Source organism: Lepisma saccharinum, chromosome 6, assembly GCF_977018435.1.
Source record: "Lepisma saccharinum chromosome 6, izLepSacc3.1, whole genome shotgun sequence".
NCBI classification, from domain to species: Eukaryota; Metazoa; Arthropoda; class Insecta; order Zygentoma; family Lepismatidae; genus Lepisma; species Lepisma saccharinum.
In genome coordinates, this window is record NC_139234.1 from 40,701,809 (window position 1) to 40,725,102 (window position 23,294).

Here is a 23,294-nt window from a genome sequence, read left to right on the forward strand (position 1 = left end):
TTATTTCGATTGAAGACACATAAGATGATGGTATGACTCGAATGTATGACAGACTTGTAAATTACTACTGATCTAGTGCTCTTAAAAGAAGTAAAACAGTCCTAAAGGATTTTTCGACATAGTGTGAAATAGTAATAGTAAACGTACTCGATATCGCTTAATCACAAGACTGTCCTAAGTTCGATACTTGTCACCCGCAAAAAACAAACTAAAATTATAATGTGAAAACGAGAGACAATAAACTCTCTTGAAAAAGGGTCTAAGTGTCGTATCTAATACATATTTCAAACAAAGAACGATTGCCACTAACACCTAAAAAAATATTTAATCCAACCTTAACTTCAGCTCATAAAAAAATTACATTGTGCACTACACGGTTCCTCAATTACCCAAAATTTTTAAATTATTCACACAAATCGAATACTAAATATATAATACAAATTTAATATTACATAAAACTTTCTGTTAAGTATGTCATACGAATATATTGAATAATATAAATATTGTTAATGGTAGAAAGATTATTTTAAAATAAAAGTAAACAACCTCTTTCGTTATGTATACTATTTATGGTTCGTTTCTGTGCCATCTATCTTTATAAAGTTCAAGTCTAAGCACATCACTGTCAGGGATTTTAAGTATAAAAAATATCCGTTTCAATGTAACAGTTGTATCAAATATTGTTTTCTTTAACTACCAGGGATTTACTTGAAAATGTAGCGGACCGAGAGACATACATTTGAAACTATTCCAGCTGAAAATATAAAATTGGAAAGGTTCAAAGAATTCTGCGTTACCATTGAGTATCGACCTTATTTTATTTGTCAGCTGTTCAGCAATCGAACCAAAACTCGATACCTATCGATTGCTCACGAACTATTACCGATAAAAATAAATACATTAGTGAACTGAGAAACCTGTCTAATACTATCGTACAGCAATGTACATAATGTTGATTGGTAAGGTCCCTTGGATAATGGGAGCCTAACATTCAACTATAAAAAATGGGTATAATTTGGAACTTCGATATTTCAGAATCAACTAAAGATTCAGATATATAAATTGAGAAATACCAATGTTATTTTTCATGTGTTTCTGCGCCAACAATGGAAGATTTCGATACTTGATAATTCTGAAGCAAGTTCTAAAGTTGTATATTGAATTATTTCATAGATCAATTGATCTGTTCGTCAGTTTTCCAGTAGGAGACAAAAATTGCCATTATAAAGATATAGGAATATGATTACCTTGTATATTTAAAGGGCAATAAATTAATAATTTGATAAGACATGAGTGATATCATTTTTATTATTTAAAATTTTGTGTAATTATATCGAATTTAAATTCTAATTTATTACGATATGTTACATCTTATTTTATCTTAATAAATCGTAAAATACATTATTTAACTAAAACAATGGTTTCAAACTTTCTTAAACGCTTGTAGAAGTTTCCTTAACGGAATCAAACAGACCACATAAAATGTGTACTAAAAAAGAAACAAACACCTTGACTCAAACATCTCTTTGATGACCAGGGTCTGCCAAGCGCATTCTCGTTTGATGACGCAAAGGTCAGAGCATTTTGGTTTTGGAGGCCAGAGTCCGCTAATAGTAGTTCCAAATTGTACCCCAATTGTCTTTATGATGCTGGAATAGCAACACAATTTTGGTCGCATCCCATTTCGCCTAATTCTGATCCGCCTAATGGCTTATCAGTACATTTCAATGAGGTTAAACAGCTGTCCACCATTTTAAGCGAAAGGGGATATCCCTTTGCCGAATCCCATTTCGCCTAAACCTATTGGAAGGGAGATATTGCAAAAGAGGAAATTTTGACTGTCATCAACGTAAACACTACACAATTCCGAGCATGTGTCGATGCTAATTACGAACAGTCACATGAGCCAAATAGTCGGATGTTGCTCTTAAAAAAGAGCATTTTCACACAATCCAGCAGCTGAGGGAGTTTGTCGCATTTTCTACAAGACAAAAAAAGACCCAATTTCTTAGTGTATCTTTTAGTAGGCAGGGACGATCCTTAATACGTCTCCATTTCAAACTCTGACGTTTAGCAGAGCAGCTTCATTGACTCTTCATTTTCTGCTTGTTCTTGATCTATCTAACCTAACCTAACCTAGCCACGTGTGTAACATCAAGGAGAACCAAGAATAAATTAACATATCCAAACAGAGCACGTATCTCCCTGTTGAGAGACAATTCAATTTCCCTCATATGAAATATTCCCCTTTCAACCAGTTCAAGCGAAATGGAATTTGGAGATATCCCGTTTCGCCTAAAATGTCTGCCAGGTCATAAATCACATTATACTGTACTGATAACCAATTAGGCGAAATGGGACTACACGCTCGCACCAAAGCCTAGAGTGCTATACGAGAGCTCAAAATATGTACTGACTATTTTAAAATGTCAAACAAATAAGTAGTTTAATAAATGAAAATTCCATTTTTCACTGTTTCAATTTATAATTCCACGAGAACCGACAACCCGCATACAAGCATGTATTACAAAGTTTCGTACAAAGTAATGTAAGTTTTACAGTGATATACTGTAGGTTGAGTAAGTTAACATCTACACTTATCAAACATGCGTTTATAGAGTAAAATAGCAGGCTATGTTGTTTGAGAGAAATGATGTCATTTTAAATAATGCTAGCTAGCTCCTTTGACCAATCTTTCTAATCAGTTTTGTTTGTTTGCGCAGTGGCGACTCGTGGATTTCTTTGGTGTAGGAAGTTATGGTAAACAGACCGAGGAAAGTTATCGAAAATGCGTTCAATTACACAGTGACATGTATCGCTTGTACCTTGTACAGTGTCTCTCAAAAGTTTTAGGACAACGACATTTTAAACTAGGCAACCCAAATTACGTAAGGCGCTGGTGGGTTGCGTGTAGAGTTAGGCTCAATTTCAGGGTTGCCATATGCACAATAGACATGTATGAAATACGCGAAAGGAATAAAACCAAGTATTATTGTATAAAACTCTAAAGAAAATATCAGTATTATATTTGCCGCAAATAGGAAATACTTTCTGAAAGAAAGAAAAACGATTTTCTAGTATTTCATTGCTGATGAGTCTACACAAAGGAAGAGAGGAGAGGAAACGAAAAGGGACAACAAATGAGAGGAGAAAATAGAGAGCGAAAGGGGAAGAGGAAAAGTAAAGGAGGGAATAAAATATAGGACAGATGTAGATAGGAGAAGTAATGAGAAGAAAGAAGAAAGGGAAAATATGCGAGGAGAGATGAGGAAAATGGAGTAAAGAGGAGAAGAGAGGAGGGAAAGAGAGGAGAGGAGAGGAGACGAGAAGAGTGGAATTGAGAGTAGAGTAATAGAGAGAACATGAGAAGAACGAAACGAAGAGGAGAAGAGTGCAGTGGTGTCAGAAATCTAAGAGAGAAGAGGAGTTGAGAGGAGTGGAGAAGAATGGGATGGAGATAAGAGGCAGGAACAGGGGCGTTATGACATATAAGCAGAGGACAAGAAAGGGAGAGAGGAAAGAAGGAGAGGAGAAGGAGATAAGAGAAAGGAGACGAGAGGAGGGATGATGTATTTCTAGAAAAAATCGTCTCAGCGTCAAGAATTGATGCATTGATCAAAATATCGACATGAAACATTCAATAATATTTTAAAATGAATTGGAGAATGCATTAGATCGGTGCGAAATGCCTTTGGCTGAGTTCAGAGCGAGATAAAATCTGCCACGTAAGATATTTGATTCTACGTGCGATTTCACCACTAAAAGCATGAATGTAATTTTCATATTTATAAGAATTATCCAATTTTTATCCACTTCTCAGTTCGTTGAAATGTATGTTTTGTTATTTAACATTTATCCCCCACCCCCCATCGTTAATTCCAAACAGAATCATTCCGTTTCACACTGCTTGGAAAATGAACACAGTGGGATATGTCTAAAACTTACGAAAATGTTCTGCCACCTGAACATTTACTCTACTCTCAACTCCACTCTTCTCGTCTCCTCCTCTCCTCTCCTCTCCTCTCCTCTCTTTCTCTCCTCTCTTCTCCTCTTTGCTCTATTTTCCTCATCACTCCTTGCATATTTTCCCTTTCTTCTCATTACTTCTCCTATCCACATCTGTCCTATATTTTCTTCCCTCCTTTACTTTTCCTCTTTCCCTTTCGCTCTCTCTTTTCTCCTCTCATTTGTTGTCCCTTTTCGTTTCCTCTCCTCTCTTCCTTTGTGTAGACTCATCAGCAATGAAATACTAGAAAATCGTTTTTCTTTCTTTCAGAAAGTATTTCCTATTTGCGACAAATGTAATACTGATATATTCTTTAGAGTTTTATACCAGGTGGTTATAATTAAAGTGACGGTGTTCAGAGTGGTACAGCACGGGCAGTAATGAGAGTAGCAGTCTGAAACTTCGTAGATATGCTAATGAAGCAATGCGCTCGCGAATTATGCAAAAAAAAGTAGTTCCAATTCTCGCCACCAGGGTAAAAAATGGCGCTGTAAGCAGTCAAAACGTGGAATTTTCCGTAACTCTGACGTCAAAGTCGGTGACATTGCCTAACCATTGTGTGAGCTCCCTGGTTGTTGTTGGTGACGCTTGTTGCTTTTTCCTTTAGTAATGTTCATGTAATTCGAATACTGAAATTGTAGCGATATTTTATTACAAAGAGTATTGTTTTCTGCGATTTATAGTGTTTTTCCTGTAACTATACCAAGTTTTGACTGCTTACAGCGCCATTCTTACCCTGGTGGCGAGAATTGGAACTTTTTTTGTCATAATTCGCGAGCGCATTGCTTCATTAGCATATCTACGAAGTTTCAGACTGCTACTCTCATTACAGCCCTTGCTGTACCACTCTGAACACCTTCACTTTAATTATAACCACCTGGTACAATAATGCTTGGTATTATTCCTTTCGCGTATTTCATAAATATCTATTGTTCATATGGCAACCCTGAAATTGAGCCTAACTCTACACGCAACTCACCAGCGCCTTACGTAATTTGGGTTGGCTAGTTCAAAAGGTCGTTGTCCTAAAACTTTTGAGAAACACTGTACACTCACCTCACTTAGTACTCCTGCAGTTTGCTTCTTTATAAGCATATTTGCAGAAGATACAATTCAACCTACAATTGTATCAATATACGCTGTATAAAACACAACTTATTACTAACTTTATTGACTGTATTATAGCCATTTATAGTAATATTAGCTTCAGACCCTCGCTGCCTGTCGTGTGTGCATTGAGGACAGCTTTGCAAATAACAACCTCCTGATAAGAAAGGTGCTGTTCAACTCTTAAATTATGCTAAGTGCGACAAAATTATGCTCCAGAATGGACCAGGGCCTGTAAAAGCATGTCCCTTGGTCGGCATACTTCCTTTTGTTTGAAACATGTCCACTGGAGAAGTACAAACAAGGGAGAATTTAAATATATATTTCCTCAAAATATCTTCATTAGAATTCAATTTCTCTGTTTCCCTGGGACGCTCGTTTTTGAGATGATGCTGCATTTTACCATTGTGCCAAACACAGAGTGCTAGGTGCCAACGAAGTGCAAATTTTGCTAGGTTTAGAACTATTATGCTAGGGTTGGCATCACTGACTGAGGAAACCACTAGAGGTTCCTCGCGGAACGTATAAGTGGGCAACTCCCCTCCCACCCTTGCTCTGCCCCTCACCCTTCTGGCTGTAGGATTTCGAGAAAGCTTCCTCAACCTCTCAGCAGCAGGCAAAGACGGTCATCTTTGGGCAGCAGATCTGGAGCGAGCGAGTGACAGCAGATTGACTCTTGACAGTTGTAGCGAAACTACATTGCGCGATCGTAATTCTATAACGCACATTAAACTCTTAAAGGGTACAGAACTGGAAAGTATAATTAAACTGTAGGAAGTTCCTCACTTCCTACATGGAGGAATCGCCCCTGTGTTTGCGGGTTTAAAATGAGCGCCATAATATGAAGATATTGAAATGCAGATTTATGCAACCGGAATGTCTGGTAGATATAAGAATTTCAAATTCAAACCAATGTCTTTGATGCAATTATTGTGGGCACAATGGACTTGTTCGGCACTATCGAAGAGAACAAGTGTACAACGTATAAAGTCTTAAAACTAATTCTTCAACTTTCAGTGACATATCACCAGAAATCAATACAAATCAATCACCAGATATACGTCTTTATTAATGTGTAAGGGGTTCAGTAAATATGGGTATGTGTACAGCCATTGAAACAGAAATTGTTGAATAGGAGGATGTTTGCTCTAGCCTTGGGAATAACTGAAGGATCTTCATAAGATTTGAGATGGTGTGGGGGATGGTATCGGGATGAAAAATGTCCCCTTGCATCCCCCCACTACTTCGAGCCACAGAAGTTACCAGGTTCGAATCCCAGCCTGTGTTCTTTGCAATTATTCCTTTATCAATTTCATCTACTCAAGTACATCGTCGGGATTAGCCAAAAGTGGCAGGAGAAAGGAGTTTAAATAATAAAAATAACAACAAATAATATGTAAATATATTGTAATCGGTTCATTTTATACTTTCTACGAATCATGAAGGTAACAAGGTCTATACGCTACTTTATACGATACTGTGGACTTGGAATGTGGAATGCATGAAGTATGAAGCGTGGAATATTTATTAGGTTATTGTACATGGAGAATATTAAATAAAGTGTTCTACTTACTTAGTAACTCTCTTTCTACATACATTTAAAAATTAAAAATAAAAAACACCTTCAGTTAATCATCTTTATACTGTGAATTAATTATATTTACTATATTGCACATGGGAACAGATAGATAAACAACGGGTACAGTACAGTGTGTAATGAATGCCAGAGAATTGTAACAGCGATTAACAAGAAATATCCACATTTCTATTTTGGGTGAAATCTTGCTGGAAATGCACTAATGCGTACATAAAATATGCGGGGCTAAACCTACATTTATGTTTACGATTGCAGAGAGTGTCCCGACAGTCACCCACACGTGACAAAGGAGAAATGAGACGATTCTGGATATATAAGCTCTATGTTGCCCTAACGAGGCATCATTCTGTTCGAGGAGCAGTGTGCTGGATAAAAATGTGTCCTGCAAGGGTTTTCCTGCTATTTTCCGTGTCCGCTGTCCTTCTGGCGACCGGCATTGTCGCCACGGAAGAAGGACAGGTTCCTCTTCAAGCGTCAGAAAGGCGGATGGCCGATTGCTTGGGGGAGGGCGACTTTGAATGCATCAAGTCGAAGGTCCTGAGCAACTTGAACAAGTTGATCCAGAAGAGGTCCCTGTCTGTCGTTGATGGCGTTGCTGTAGACTACTCCGGGGACGAGGACACTAAGAATGAGGCTGAGAGGGCCATAAAGCATCAAGACTGGAGCGCTTTGCTGTCCAGCGTCTTCCCAAAGCTCTTCCAAAACTTGTCCTTGGATTTCAACGATCCACGTGAGTAGCTTACGTACGAACGTTACTAACAGACGATAGCAATGATCAGTATATTATCACGTGATTTGTGGACAAAACTCCAAGCTATCATGAGCTACACACATTGATTTCGGAACATCTCAAGCTGAACATGCAAATCTAGCTAGCGAGCCTAACGAGCGTAGAACGTGAGCAAGAGGGTTAGGGATAGGTGCTGGATTGAGATGACGTCAGCGACTCACTTGTTGATTGGATGATTCAGGAGTTATGACTCGCTTCCAAGCTGTAAATGCATAACAGACAGAAGATAATATTGAATATCTGATAATACATTAGAGGCTAGAGATTCCATTTTAAACGCTTTGTTGCATTTATTTATCTGAGTGCAGTCATTTTCATGTTCAAGGTTTCCGGCTGAAATTAAAATGTTCAGAATGAATAGAAATGATTTGACAAATCGATTTTTCAAAAATACAAACTTATTATTGTACAGTGTCCCTTAGAAATAACCGGAGTGTAATTTGTAATTTGCCATGTATCATGGCAATTTCCACACACACATAGTAGTCTAGATATTATATATATATATATATATATATATATATATATATATATATATATATATATATATATATACATATATACATATATATATATTATAGAATGTAAACTTTTGACTCCAGCTTTGGTTCCAGTTTCTATTACCAACAACGAAATAAATCTACTACACTAGATTTAAATTATAACTTTAATAAAGTATTGAAATTATTGTTGTAATTTCTTATACTGGTAAACCCTATATAACAAGTAGAGGCACTCAATATAATATGTTTTTTTTATGGAATTGTGAAAAAAATGTTGTACGATTTTATAGCAACATTCTGTTTGCTCAAATGCTTATTTCGAACCTGTTTTAAGACAAAAATGCGGACTAATTTCTCTATTGACTTTGGACATTTATTTACCTAGAAACAAATTTTATTGAGTTTATTTGAACGTGACATCTGTCAGCTGAAAATTACAACATGATACAGAAAATAGATTTTAATCTTAAATAATATATAATAAACATATTATGGACCTAGTTTACATAGATGAATACAATTGAACGTTCATAATATAAACAATTTGACTATTTTCTAATTTCCAGGTGGTCATAGCAAGAGGCTAATCCTTCCACTCGCTGCTGCGGCTGGATTCTACACCTTTTTACTCACTCTCGGAGTTATTGCTTCCAAATTCCTTGGTTCCACATCTCTCCTTGTCGGAATAATTTCTTTGGTTCTGTCTGCCATAAACGGACTTTCAAAAGTGGTCGGCAACCAGAACAGATATTCCCCACCTGTGACGTACACACACTACGATTCCTACGGACATCATCCAGAGATTGAGCATGGTCCATACTAGTAAATGATTCGTAAGTAATGAATCCATTTTATGTAACATTTTGGTCCAGTGAAACTTGTCAACATAAACTGCAATAAATTGCACATCAATATAGAACGCATGTTAACTTTACTTACAGTAAATATGTTCAACTTTTATAACTCAAAAGCAAATTAATTGAAAAATATTTTTAAATAGCTTTAAGTAGAATTTGAAATGTGTAATCGATTATTGTAGACATTCATATTTTTTGTTAAACGCAGATTTTCCTGTTTGCTGTTAATTCAGAAGTCATATTAAAGATATTTATAATAATATTCTCGAGTCGCACTTGGAATAATTCAAAGGAAATCATTTTACGACTGTTAAAACTAAGCAATTCTCTATTAATAAGATAAAACAACATTTTTTTAATGATTGTTGATACGCGTATATTACATTTATTTCTTTTTCTAATATTATTTTTGTTAGTTATATAAATAAGCTTATATTTCATGCATTTTGTTATGAAATTATCAAACATTTCCATTTTGCCGTTTTAGTTTAAACAATTAGCCTACAATTTACAATAATATTTTAGTAATTAATACGAGTCCTTATTCTTAACAACTGCTTATTCATTAAAGGATCATTACTATATATATATTGTTAATATTGTCGCTTCTACTTGTAACGTGGAATATATATGATTACTTACTGTAGGAAATATTTTAACAATTATGTTTACCAGTTATTTCTTTCATTTAAATATATTTTCCATTCTATTTCAGATTCATTCAACCATGGAAGATCAATGAACATTAATTTGTCTCCGCTAAAAAAACCTTCATCACCAAAGACAACGATACATTACACTACTCTATGATAAATTATTTTATTCTTAATTTATTGCTGTAGATAAAGACATAGGAAGGAAAGTTGTACCAGAGTTTTTTCATCCTGTGCAGTTGTATGAATGGTATTATGTGCCTGTTCTTGAGTGCGTGTGTGTGTATTCTATGAAATACTGTATGCTCTTTCTTAAGTTAAGTAAATAAAATACACTTTTCTAAATTTTTGGTCGTAACATTTATTACTCGATAAAGTCACCTAGAAATTCTGTAAAGAAGACTCTTGCTAATAGATAAAATATTAAATCCGCTAAGTGGTGGCGTAATAATATTATTTTGCCTTAAAAATGATTATGGGTTCATTAATACGTGAACTATCTTAAAGCATTAAATTAAAGACCATGGAATAATATTTATAATACAGGTACTCTATTTATTTTATCATTTACTTAATTATCAATACAGTACGTACATAAAAAGTATGAACGTACGAATTTACATAATTTAATTACCAAAATATGCACAAGAAAACTACTCTTAAGGATGTTTACGTTACATATCGCTTAATGCTTTTTCGAAATATATTACCACACAGACCTTAATCCACTTTTGCTGTGACCACTTTGCACCGTATATACTCTTTGAGTTATTTGGATTCGAACCGTGAGCAACTACATCTGGGGAGAATTTTAGTGTTCACGAAATTATAACGGCTACAATGTGAATGTTGATGGCAAAGAAACACATTTTGCATTATCTTCACTTATACGTTCTTGTAATTTATACTTCGTGTTTGACTCTAACCAAAGTAGAACGTAATAGGCAGGACAGTTACCAACCACAACACGCAACACATAGTTGCTCTTTTACGTCAGTAAGTGGGCAAGGTATAAATGAATGTAGGCGGGAGGAAGTGGAACACTTTTGAGGGGGGACAGGCAATTAAATAACCGTAAATACCATACAGAAAGTCATATTTAAGCTAAAAGAGTACCTATTTATGTAGTATTTATTTTTTGTTGAGGGTCGGCGCCTTACATGACCCCCCTCTAGCGCCATCACTGACTACTACAATCGATATGTACGTACAGTCAACGGCAATGATAATGGTAGGCAAATTGTCCACCGTTATTTTTATTACTTTTTATTCGACATCCTGTGTTGTTTTAAGGAATGAAATTATGTTGGTGCGAAACAGGCATTGCCCTATGCTTATTGACGTCTTTATTTCAATTGATGATCATCATATTGTGCAAGACAGACTGAATGAAAATTGTGATGGACAATTCGCATACTGTTTCTTTTGCCGTTGGGTGTACCGATGGTTGCCTCCCCGATGGTGTATTGGTAACGTCGTCACTATGCTATCAAAAAGTCGCGATGAAGGAACATAGTTGTTTCGGATGTCACTGTAGGGGTTGTCCCGATTAGCCTTTTTGTGCATAAAGTGGACTTAAAGGTGGTGACGGTTATTTACTAGAACTTTTACCTTGTACTCAAGCAGACATTCATCGGTAACTTTTGACAGAATACATGGGATTTGTCTACGACGAAAATGATAGCGTTTGCAAATAATTTCCAGAATATTGGTTCATCATTTGTACTGGCATTGGTAGAACACCGGCTGTTTTTCATTACTTCTTACTGCACTGCATAGTGGTGCAAATCGTGTGTACACCAAATGGAAAATGGCACAAAAAAATTACCATCTGGTACAGAAAATACCATCAATGCAATTCAGAAAAAAATAATATACAACCTCTGGTAGAACCCATACAGGAAGTGTATCAAATGTGGGCCCCCATTTTGTTTTTGGCGCATATCAATGAATCCATGAACCCAAAATAAACAGTACTAAAGTCTGAAATAGTACGTTATGTACTTATTTAGTATGTCTACTCTCGTAGCGAGGAAAAATATGGCTTCATTGTGAAAATCCTATTTTTTCGAGGAGATGCTATTTTGAAGATTGGAAGAAAACGTTCCTAAAGTGGGCACTCCTTCAATTTGGTACAATTAAAAGCAGCAGCAGCATAAATTATAATGATATAAGCTTAAATAAGATACATGAAAGGCTGTGGAATACAATAAAACCTTTTCTGAAATGTTAAACAGACAGCATTACAAGCTTTCTTCAAGATCATCTTTTTCTTTCGTGTAGAGCTATATGGTCCACGTACTTAGTTTCTCCCCTGTTCTCGTCATATCTATCCTCTTGGAACCTGTACCAGAATTCCATGATTAGAATTAGGGCGAAAACGCACAACAACAGTTTAGGAACAACGTGGGGCCCACTTTAAGAGCACTAGGGGTTATTTTTTCATGACTATTTATATTTGTGGTAATTCAGGACATACTAATTTTACCCCTTTATCCACTCCAGTTTAATGCAAGGATACCTCCGCAAATATCGACTGAAAAGTTTTCATCATGTCCAATTCTCCATTAAATGTTTGCGCCGATTCGTACTACCTTAGTTTTCTTTGTTACAAATAAGTATTCTTTGCACGTTACATGTAGGAGGAGAGTTGCTTCTCCATTTCACACTAGTCAGCTCCTCCTAGCTATTGTCGTGAACGAAAGTTTGTAGGGTAGTGGTTACCGTTGTAGATTGTCAACCTGACGGTCGTATGTTCAAACCCCTCCCGTGGCAGAAAATTTTCGTAAGTTTTAGACATATTTCATTGTGTTCATTGTCCATGCAGTGTGAAACGGAATGATTCTGTTTGGAATTAACCATGGGGGGAGGAGAAATGTTAAATAACAAAACCTCCATTTCAACGAACTGAGAAGTGGAGAAAAATTGGATCATTCTTATAAATATGAAAATTACATCCATGTTTTTAGTGGTATAATCGCAGGTAGAATCAAAGATCTTACGTCGCAGATTTTTATCTCGCTCTGAACTCAGCCAAATGGCATTTCGCACAGATCTAATACATTCTTCAATTCATTTTAAAATATTATTGAATGTTTCATGTCGATATTTTGATCAATGCATCAATTCTTGACGCTGAGACGATATTTTCTAGAAATACCTCATCTCTTCTCTCGTCTCCTATCTCTTCTCTCCTTCTCCTTCATCTCTCCCCTTCTTCTCCTTTGCTTATATGTCATATCGCCTTCCCTCCTGTTCTCGTCTCTTGTCTCCATCCCATTCTTCTCCACTCCTCTTATCTCCTCTCCTGTCTTAGATTTCCGACTTCACTGCACTCTTCTCCTCTTCTTCTCGTTCTTCTCATGTTCTCTCTTTTACTCTACTCTCAACTCCCCTCTTCTGTTCTCTTCCCCTTCTCTCAAACCTCCTATTCTCCTCTCCTCTCATCTCTTTCAAATTCTCCCTTCTCCTCTTTGCTCCATTTTCCTCATCTCTCCTCGCATATTTTCCCTTTCTCCTCATTACTTCTCCTATCCACATCTGTCCTATCTTTTCTTCACTCCTTTACTTTTCCTCTTCCCCTTTCGCTCTTTCTTTTCTCCTCTCATTTGTTGTCCCTTTTCGTTTCCTCTCTCCTCTTTTCCTTTGTGTAGACTCATCAGCGATGACATGCTAGAAAATCGATTTTCTTTCTTTCAGAAAGTATTTCTTATTTCTGACAAATGTAATACTGATATTTTTTTTAGAATTTTATACAATAATACTTGTTTTTTTATTCCTTTCGCGTATTTCACAAATATATATATTGTGCATATGGCAACCCTGAAATTGAGTCTAACTCTACACGCAACCCACCAGCGCCCTACGTAATTTGAGTTGCCTAGTTTAAAATGTCGTTGTCCTAAAACTTTTGAGAGACACTGTACACTTCATATATATCAACTAAATGTACATACTGATCCCAAAACGTCAAATTGGAAAGAGTTAACTGTATATACAAGTATTATGGAGAATTCCAATCATTAAATAATTCCATACGAGAGAAGACCAGTAAGGTTAAAATGCAATGCCTTCAAATGATTTTTGTGACGTCGAACGCAGCCCATGTAGCGATTGGAAGCACGCAGCTTGACAGAGGAATCGAGCATACGTAACCAAGGGCTCCAGCGGGATTTTTTCTCAGGGGGGCAGGGTCATAGAAACCTTTTTTATTGTTATTATTATTGCTATTATTATTGCTTTTATTGTTGCTATTATTTTTGTTGTTACTATTACTGCTACTTATGTTTTTCTTAATTACATACATTTGTAATTTCCATATTCTGTAGCTATATCTATATACATTTTGGATAACTGTATACTGACAAGAAGCTGGTTGTTATAGTTACAGTGCAAAATAGACTGTAAGTTAAACTTAACGCTACTACTTATAATAACAGTTTATTTATTTAAAGTACTGAGAACAGTTACAAAAACCTCATACAGCACTATGTCACAAAGAGTAATATAAAAGTATTAAATCATAATGGTTTTTACATAAAATCAAATGCTATACCTAAAAATAATATTTTAAGGGAAGTCATCGAAATCATTGATTAATATTTTTATAAATTCACCACCATTTTTCAATTTTACTGATAATAATGCATTTTTTCTTGTTTTATATTTTGGAACGTTATAAACTATTGCATTTCTAAAGATGTTTTGTATAAATACTTTGATTTTATCTTTCCTTCTTAAGCTCAAGGTTGTTAAAATAAAAATTTCCAACCACTCGATATAAGTTTAGTGACATGTAACTTTTCTTCATTTTCATAAAAAGTAACCTAATAAATAATTTCTGAATTGATTCAATTTTCTCGGTATGACTATTTGCTGCTATGTATGTATATATATATATATATATATATATATATGTGTGTGTGTGTGTGTGTGTGTGTGTGTGTGTGTGTGTGTGTGTGTATTTATATATAATAATAATAATAATAATAATAATAATAATAGTTGCTGTAAACAAAATTTGCTATTAAAAAATATCGCTACAATTTCACCATTCGAATTACATTAACTCTTTCCAGATATCTCACGGGAGGGCAAGTGCCCCCTTCTGCCCCCTCCCTGCGGGCGCCCTTGTACGTAGCGCATTTGGTATATTTCCATGCCCATCTTCTAATTCTAATTATGCTTTACTCGTAGGTCTTCGGGCCAACACGTTACTTTTGAAAGCAAAGTGACGGTATCTAACCAGTTACCATAGGAAACAAAGTAACATTAGCGCGTTAATTTTGGATGTGGTAATGCGTTTATTTTCGAACTTAAATAACAGTAACTTTAACGTGTTACTTCTGGAAGCAAAGTAAGTGTAACGCGTTACTTCTGGAAGCAAAGTAAGTGTAACGCGTTACTTTTGGAAGCAAAGTATGTGTAACGCGTTACTTCTGGAAGCAAAGTAAGTGTAACGCGTTACTTCTGGAAGCAAAGTAAGTGTAACGCGTTACTTTTGGAAGCACAGTATGTGTAACGCGTTACTTCTGGAAGCATAGTAAGTGTAACGCGTTACTTCTGGAAGCAAAGTAAGTTTAAGACGTTACTTTTGGAAGCAAAGTAAGTGTAACGCGTTACTTCTGGAATCAAAGTAAGTTTAATACGTTACTTTTGGAAGCAAAGTAAGTGTAACGCGTTACTTCTGGAAGCAAAGTAAGTGTAAAGCGTTACTTCTGGAAGCATAGTAAGTGTAACGCGTTACTTCTGGAAGCAAAGTGTAACGCGTTACTTCTGGAAGCAAAGTAAGTGTAACGCGTTACTTTTGGAAGTAAAGTAAGTGTAAAGCGTTACTTCTGGAAGCAAAGTAAGTGTAACGCGTTACTTCTGGAAGCAAGGTAAGTGTAAGACGTTACTTTTGGAAGCAAAGTAAGTGTAAAGCGTTACTTCTGGAAGCAATGTATGTGTAACTCGTTACTTCTGGAAGCAAAGTAAGTGTAACGCGTTACTTTTGGAAGTAAAGTAAGTGTAAAGCGTTACTTCTGGAAGCAATGTAAGTGTAACGCGTTACTTCTGGAAGTAAAGTAAGTGTAAGACGTTACTTTTGGAAGCAAAGTAAGTGTAACGCGTTACTTCTGGAAGCAAAGTAAGTGTAACGCGTTACTTCTGGAAGCATGGTAAGTGTAACGCGTTACTTCTGGAAGCAAAGTAAGTGTAAGACGTTACTTTTGGAAGCAAAGTAAGTGTAAGACGTTACTTTTAAAAGCAAAGTAAGTGTAAGACGTTACTTCTGGAAGCAAAGTAAGTGTAACGCGTTACTTCTGGAAGCATAGTAAGTGTAACGCGTTACTTCTGGAAGCAAAGTAAGTGTAACGCGTTACTTTTGGAAGCAAAGTAAGTGTAACGCGTTACTTCTGGAAGCATAGTAAGTGTAACGCGTTACTTCTGGAAGCAAACAAAATAAGTGTAACGCGTTACTTCTGGAAGCAAAGTAAGTGTAAGACGTTACTTTTGGAAGCAAAGTAAGTGTAACGCGTTACTTCTGGAAGCAAAGTAAGTGTAACGCGTTACTTTTGGAAGTAAAGTAATGGTAACCCGTCAGTTTTGCAAGAAAAGTGACGGTAACGAGTTATTTTGGGATGTAAATTAAAGGTGACCAATTACTTTTGGAAGCAATGTAAGGTTAACGAGTTATGTTTTAAAGCAATTTAAGGGTAACTGTAAAAAGATCTGGTAAGAAGGAAGAAAGACAAAAAAAAGTTACGAAGAAAGATTCAAAATTAGAAATAAGACAGATAAAATGATAAAGCAGACAGAACAATGAAAATAATATGAATGTAAATAAAAAAGAGAAAGGAATAGAGGGAAAATATGAGAAGTGTAAATACATTTAAATTGCTGAAGAAATGCAATAATGCGTTGTGCCCGGGGAAGGGGTGGGGGAGAAACCTTTGAGGCTCCCTGCGGGGGCGCCCATTGGGAACCTGCATGTAAATGGAAGTGAATTAAGTTCCATTAATGTGCTCAAACCTCTGCATTTTCTTAGATCCAAATTTAGACATGAGAAAATTCTACAGCAGCCTATTCTTCCCTAAAGTTGCGTTGTAGCTAGATTTGTATAATTGTATACGGTAAGAGACAACACTCAGTAGTAAATTGGAAAGAAATGGTCAATATCATTAGCGGCAATTATGAATACACAATGACAGAAAGAAGTCAGTCACGTGCATATTCTACTTTAGCGCCATAGATCTGATACTTGAGTGCGTTTTTATTCCACAATGAACATTTTTTACATCTTGTGGTATCCGAATTTCCTCATTTTCCTTGTTTTAACGACAGTATAACACCCCTATCTATCAGCATGCACTTACATTCAAGGCCATTGGCCTAGAATCCAGGAAATACTCGTGCCCATCGTGAATTCAATGAGCCAAATATTTTAATGACAACTTTGAATTATTCAGATGTCCTAAATAATGGCTATTAGCGTCCTTAATGCGTGTAATAGTTTAGAATAGAATCTCGCCGCATCAGTGGCCCAGAGCTTTCTCTCGGTCTCTAAACAAGAGGTTACGGGTTGGAGTCCTGTTCTGGACATAGGCGTTTCTTTCTGATAGTACCTTCATTGATTCTTCCAAGTATTTATCATCGCTATAAGCCTAACAAGTAGAAAATATAAGTAGAATAAGATATGCACAACATTGACTAGAAAATTCTATAATGACGTCAAACGTTGTATGTAGCTATATCCTCTGTATTACAATCCTTCATCTTATATTTAATGCTGTATTTCTTCCTTCACGAGGACCGTGAAGAACACATTTGTAAGTTCCGGACAATCTTAATGAAAAGTGTACCTAATATTGCTCACAAGATTGGCGAGATGTGAACAGCCCTATGGCCACAACATATCCCTTCGATGTTGCCAATTCTTGTAAGGACATCCACGTGGTCATGTGGTGACCAGACGCTTCTTCACACCTTGTGAAGATTGTGAAGTATATAAGGTCGAGTTTTGTTAAGGTTGTCCGGAACTATATAGCTATATCTACATCTCTTTATATCTTACTGAATTTCTTCCTTCGAGTTCTGTACATGTACCAGTTCAAAAGGGGGCACGGGCCACCTAAAATTATGTTATCCGCTATGTTTGTTCTCTCCCTATCTTTACGACCCTCATTACCGTATGTCGCAATATCGCCTATTTATAATTAACTAGCAGCAGTGACAGTAAACAGTTTCTTGCAACGGTCCAGCTCTATACCTAGTCTGGCCATAAATACTGTTACAAACTTTCGGCTTGGACTGTACATCCGGTAGTCAAGCTCGTGAACCATGCTTGTGCTGAAATTTACTCCTGACAATTGTGTGTTCAGCTGTGAAAGAGCAAGCGTGCATCTTCTTATGCTTAGCATGGAGTGGGGCGAATATGAAAACAGAGTAGCCGTAATTGCTCTGCATATGGTTGGGAAGTCATTCACTGAGATTTTCCAGCCCCTAAAAATCCCGAAGATCAGCAAAAGGTTTGTGTATCAGACAATCCAGAGATTCACTGATACTGGTAGCATGAAAGATCGCCCAAGAGTTGGTCGACTTCACACCGTATGAACAGCTGCCGCTGTTAAAGCAGTGGTGACTCGCATCCGCCAAAATCCCATCAGGAAGCAAGTGATAATGGCACAGGAGATGAACATTTCACGACAATCAATGTACAGGGTACTTATTGAAAACCTTGGAATTGGAGCTTACCGGTGGAGTACTGGAAATTTCCTGACGACACAAGTGAAGAAGCAGAGGGAACTGAAATCGAGACGGCTCCTGCAGCGGTACGTTGCCAATGAGCATTGCAGGATTCTCTTCACTAATATGAAATTGTTAACCACCAAAATAAAAGGGTGTATGCTTCAAGCTCTCGAGAAGTTTGTGAGAGAGTTCCCAAAAATCAGAGATGCCACCAGCCCTCCTCAGTCATGGTTTGGGGGGGGGGGGTGAGCTATGAGAGTTCCACCAGGCCTCATTTATTAGAAAAGTGAGTTTGAAAGAAATTCTTCATTAATTCTTGTGAGTGGTTAAAGTGAAGGGCTTGTATTCAATAGGCTAAGATTCCAAATCCAAAGTTCGTTGATTTTGACTAAAATTTTGCATTAGATTTCCACATAGTCTCAAATGAAAGCAATTATAGTACATGGAAGAAAGGCAGTGAACGTTTTTTCCCCATCTTTTAGCACTGTGAACTTCACTGTGGGAGAATTAAGAAGTTCAATAAATTAATTGGTGAATTTAAAGGAAAATGTGGAATAAATTCTCGTGAAAGAATAGTGTATAACAAACGTAATGTTTCAAAACACTATAAATATTTTAGGGCCTCCCCCATGGCGCAGTGGTAGCGTCATTGCCTTGTAATCAAGGGGTCCCGGGTTCGATACCCGGTGGAGGCAAAAGTGGTTCGGATCCCACTTTAAACTGTAGGGCCAGTCCCGATTAGCCTTACTGTGCATAAAGTGGACTTAAAACAGCAACTCGAACTATAAATATTTTACTTTTAAATTTAATAAAATAGGCTACTTGTTTCAACAGCAAAATTGACAGCTACGGTTCATAAAAGAAGTGAAAACGATTAAGGTAAATTAATTGTGTGAATATTAATACGAGATCGAACAGGAATCGTTAAGTAATGAACTAGAAAGTATCTTGTATAGTGGGCTTGATACCTGTGATTACATACTAAACTATTTTGAACTCGGGTCCAATCAATTATAAGAAATAATAAAGTATTAAAACAATTGTTATTAGCTTACTGATTAAATAACAATAACTTAAAATTTCAAACATATTATGTTAATAAGTTGGAGCATTTTTTACTGTAAACCTGTGATATGTTTCATGGCATATAGTTTTCCCACCATAAGCCTTAAACATCCCTTGCCGCCAGCGCATCTAATTTCTTATTTAAACACTTTACACACATTTTATATGTTGCAAAATGAAAATGGCTCCCCCCAGCATTTGGACACTTTTGTACCCCAGCCAGAAAATTTTCAAACACATTTGGTAACATTATATCGGTATCTCAGGCTTTGAATGATATAATTGCATGTAATTTATAAGTAGCATCAAGCAAATTGTCCAATCATCAGTATATTTATTCTCTTTATTTTACGCAATGAGAGCTTAAAAAGTTGATACAATTCGCCAAACAACCTGCTGATAATCCTTGCACCAGGATAAGTAAAAATCCATTCCATAAAAACAAGTAGGATGCAAGAAAAGTGTTAATGAATATTGTCATGGGCAATTTGCCGAGTAATACTTGTGAAATTCCGTCAAAAAACTTGGCAAGAAAAAAACAGATGGCGTTAGGTTGAGATAATTTATAATGCGTTCAACTAACATGTGCTAAGTCTACCAATGCACCAAATTTTATCTTTATAAATGTAATAGTTTCTGAGATCCTGATAATCGAAACAGAAAGTTACGACATACGCACAGTGGCGTCTTTTTCAGCTCGGGTGACTACCCAGAAACTGATAAAATAGTATGACTAATGAAATTAACAATAGGCTATACGACGTACAAAGAAACGAATCATCTCTGGAGAGTGTTGGCCATTATTCCAGACAACAGACGTTCAATTCAATTTTACCTGTGGCTGTTTTGCCACCTAACCCAATGAATACATATAATACATTTACTACATACTAGGCACATAGAAATAACAAGGACACACAGAAAGAATATAAACACAAAAGGTGAGAACAAAATTACACAAAAGGATACAATACACACATGAATAGACTCGATTGTACTTGGCCAGATTTAGGTAAGATTAATACAAATTAAGATAATAGATAGGTAATTAACATAAAGATAGGTTTTAATACACGAGAACGAAAGGAAATCGGCAAGAAAGGAAAGGAAAATATTGCATTGATCTTGCCCAGAATAGGGACAGATAGAAGGCTTGTATTGCTTCTTAAACCTTTGGGTTTAAGAAGGCTAGAGAGTTAGTTTTAATATACGAGTAAGGACAAAATACAGTCCAGGATTGGCGACATGTGGGGTAAAGTAAAGATGAAAAACAAGAATAGTTGTATTTATCAAGTTAGTTCAGAAGTGCATAAAATATAAATAATATAAATATATAATTATAACTTGAACATTATGGTACAAGTACCAATGATAATGTTTCAAATTTATATAGTTGATTAATTCAACATAGCAGTTAACATACTAAATATTTGTGTGAAATTCAATGACTGATTTCAGTAAGTTGAACACATCAAAAGAAGGGTAGTCGTGTTTAAGTAAAATATTTGATTTAATTACTTTACGCATCATGTAGTTTTCTCTAAATGTAAAGATTTTGAAACAACAAGGTCAGTAACGTGACACAATAAAAAAAGTAGCAGACGTAAACTCATATTCCATGTTTATGATACACTCTTCCGGCTTCAGTGATCAAAATTTGCATAGAAAAGAAAGCCAAGTGTGCAGAGTATAAAAAGCTTATGTGCTGCCACTTCATCATCATTCAAACGAAAGACAATTACACATTTACACATACGAAATGGCTCCCAAGCAAGTTTTGGTTTTGCTGTCTATCTATCTTCTTCCGCTGGTTGCTTGCTCCGGTGTGAGTGATGAAGCAGCGCCTTCAGTACAAGCAGCACCCACAGAAGAACTAGGAACAGAAGAAGTTGGATACGAAGAAAATAGAGCTGTTAAGGAACAAGACTGGGGCACTGTATTGGCAAACATTATCCCAATGGTTAGCAGTTGGACTTCAGATGTCACTGACGCACGTAAGTCATCCTTTCTTTAAGTTTTAAAGACAATTTAATTAGGAATTGATCATTTTGTTGCTATAAATTGCAGACCAGGATTTTATTTTTTCCGACTTAATATAATGAATATATTAACTTTGAACAATATTTAATAAGGCATTGTTTAAGTGTTCTTGATAGTGGAATCTAGTACGAAATGACTATAAAAAAAAATATGAGAATATTGCAATTAGATCCTGTGATATAAAGGATATAATTTAGGGAATGAAAATGTGAATGTTCTTATGTCCTCTTCAGACTGAATGGTGCGAAATAAAAGGGGTTACGGGTAAGAATCCTGGGTAAGACATGGATTCATGTGTTTGTCTGTTTCAAATAAAAAATCTAGAGAATTATGTCAAATTGATAAGAGAAAGAGAATGACTTTTTTAAAAAAAGAAACAGGTGCAGTGGCATCACTGGGGTCTTGTAATCAATGTGTCCCAGGTTCGATCCCGGAAGATTTATAGTGGTACGAACACCACCTTAAATTGTAGATTCAGTCACGATTAACCTATAAGAGCACAGAGCATACTTGAAACAAACCCATAAACATGTGCATTTTTAGAACATAAGTAGAGAGAAGTGTATGTTCTGGGTCATTTATTTTATAACATAGTATCACAGACTACCCCAAAGCCTTTGGTGGTAGCGTTATCTAAAAACATAAGAAAATAATATTTAGATCTCTAGATAACACCACATGTTTCCTGTTGTCCCTATCTTTTATTTTTACAAGAAGCCTAAACAATATTCGAGCAAATTACTTATTACACATTTTGGAAATTAAAAATATATCCAAATTACTGCACTACCGTCTTTGTGCATTTTTACGTTTAGTATTATGTATTCCACATCTCTAAGACTCAGAAAGCTTGACACAAGATGGCTTGGGGATACTGCAGTAAATTTGTTTTTACTTTTAATCAAAAGAAAATGCTCATTGCGACAAAAGTACAAGCATTGTCTCATTTCCACATGCTGGTTTTCAGGTGGCCACAAGCAGGCTCTGATCCTACCATTCGCAGCTGCTGCTGGCTTCTACGCCCTTCTGGTGACCTTGGGGGTTATTGGGGCTAAGTTCATTGGCTTCGCAGCCCTCTTGGTAGGAAAGATATCGCTGGTTTTGTCGGCCATCAACGGACTGGCCAAGATCTTCAGCCAGAAGCAACAAGCTCCCAGTTACGCCTATGTTGAAAGGTTTAGCCATCCTACACACAACTTCGTGGAGGAACCGATTCACCAGGTGCCACACTAAGGATTTACACAGAGGTAAGGTTGCTGGAAAATCCTTTCTTCAACAAATGGGATTTGTGTTAAAAATTAGTCTCTGGTAATTTTTTTCATGTTTTTCATGTTTCAATGATAACTGCGATTTTCAGCACCGAAACTGTGAAAATGCTGAAAAACCTGTTAAATGTCAATATATTCTGGTTAGAGTCCGATTCCCTTTCCTTTCATTAGTTCCATATCAATCATTTTCATCTCTTTGTGCTATCAAATGGTGTCTAATTGTACATCCTACGTATTGTAGTGTATAATAATTATGGTAAAAAGGATATTTTTTTCCAATCATGCAAAACCTATTCCCTTGTAAAAAGACACTGAGGTGGAAAAGCACATGGTCTTTCTAATCTTGTGTTTTTATAATTGAATATGTATTCTCAAACATACATACTTCGCCATGTGTTGACCTGCTACCTTCTCGGCTTACGACATCAGCACAGTATGAAATACCTAAGTTTAGATTCTTAATGATACACATATATACAAAGGAAACAACGTGAATAGCTTATAATGGAGATATACTAAATATCGTTATATTCTGAGATCATCAATGTTGTACATCAAGAATGCTTGACATGTTTATTTATTAGCATATACAGGTTGCAAATTGTTTTCTTTGACGAAAGGCAATACCAAAGTTAAAATCGGTTCCCAACCTTCTTTGATTTTTTAAACATATCATAAGTG

General features: G+C 36.1%; 2 protein-coding genes across 2 annotated transcripts; both read left to right on the forward strand.

The window, feature by feature from the left end:
- Positions 1 to 7,066: 7,066 nt before the first annotated feature.
- On the forward strand, positions 7,067 to 9,851 carry LOC145989345 (uncharacterized). Its single transcript, XM_083124678.1, has 3 exons — positions 7,067 to 7,440; positions 8,570 to 8,836; positions 9,576 to 9,851. Exons 1-2 carry the CDS (start codon positions 7,086 to 7,088, stop codon positions 8,824 to 8,826), a joined length of 612 nt encoding a protein of 203 aa, XP_082980804.1. The 5' UTR covers positions 7,067 to 7,085; the 3' UTR covers positions 8,827 to 8,836; positions 9,576 to 9,851.
- Positions 9,852 to 21,037: 11,186 nt separating this feature from the next.
- On the forward strand, positions 21,038 to 22,578 carry LOC145989347 (uncharacterized). Its single transcript, XM_083124679.1, has 2 exons — positions 21,038 to 21,299; positions 22,313 to 22,578. The coding sequence occupies exons 1-2, from the start codon at positions 21,065 to 21,067 to the stop codon at positions 22,576 to 22,578; spliced, it is 501 nt and encodes a 166-aa protein (XP_082980805.1). The 5' UTR covers positions 21,038 to 21,064.
- Positions 22,579 to 23,294: the final 716 nt, after the last annotated feature.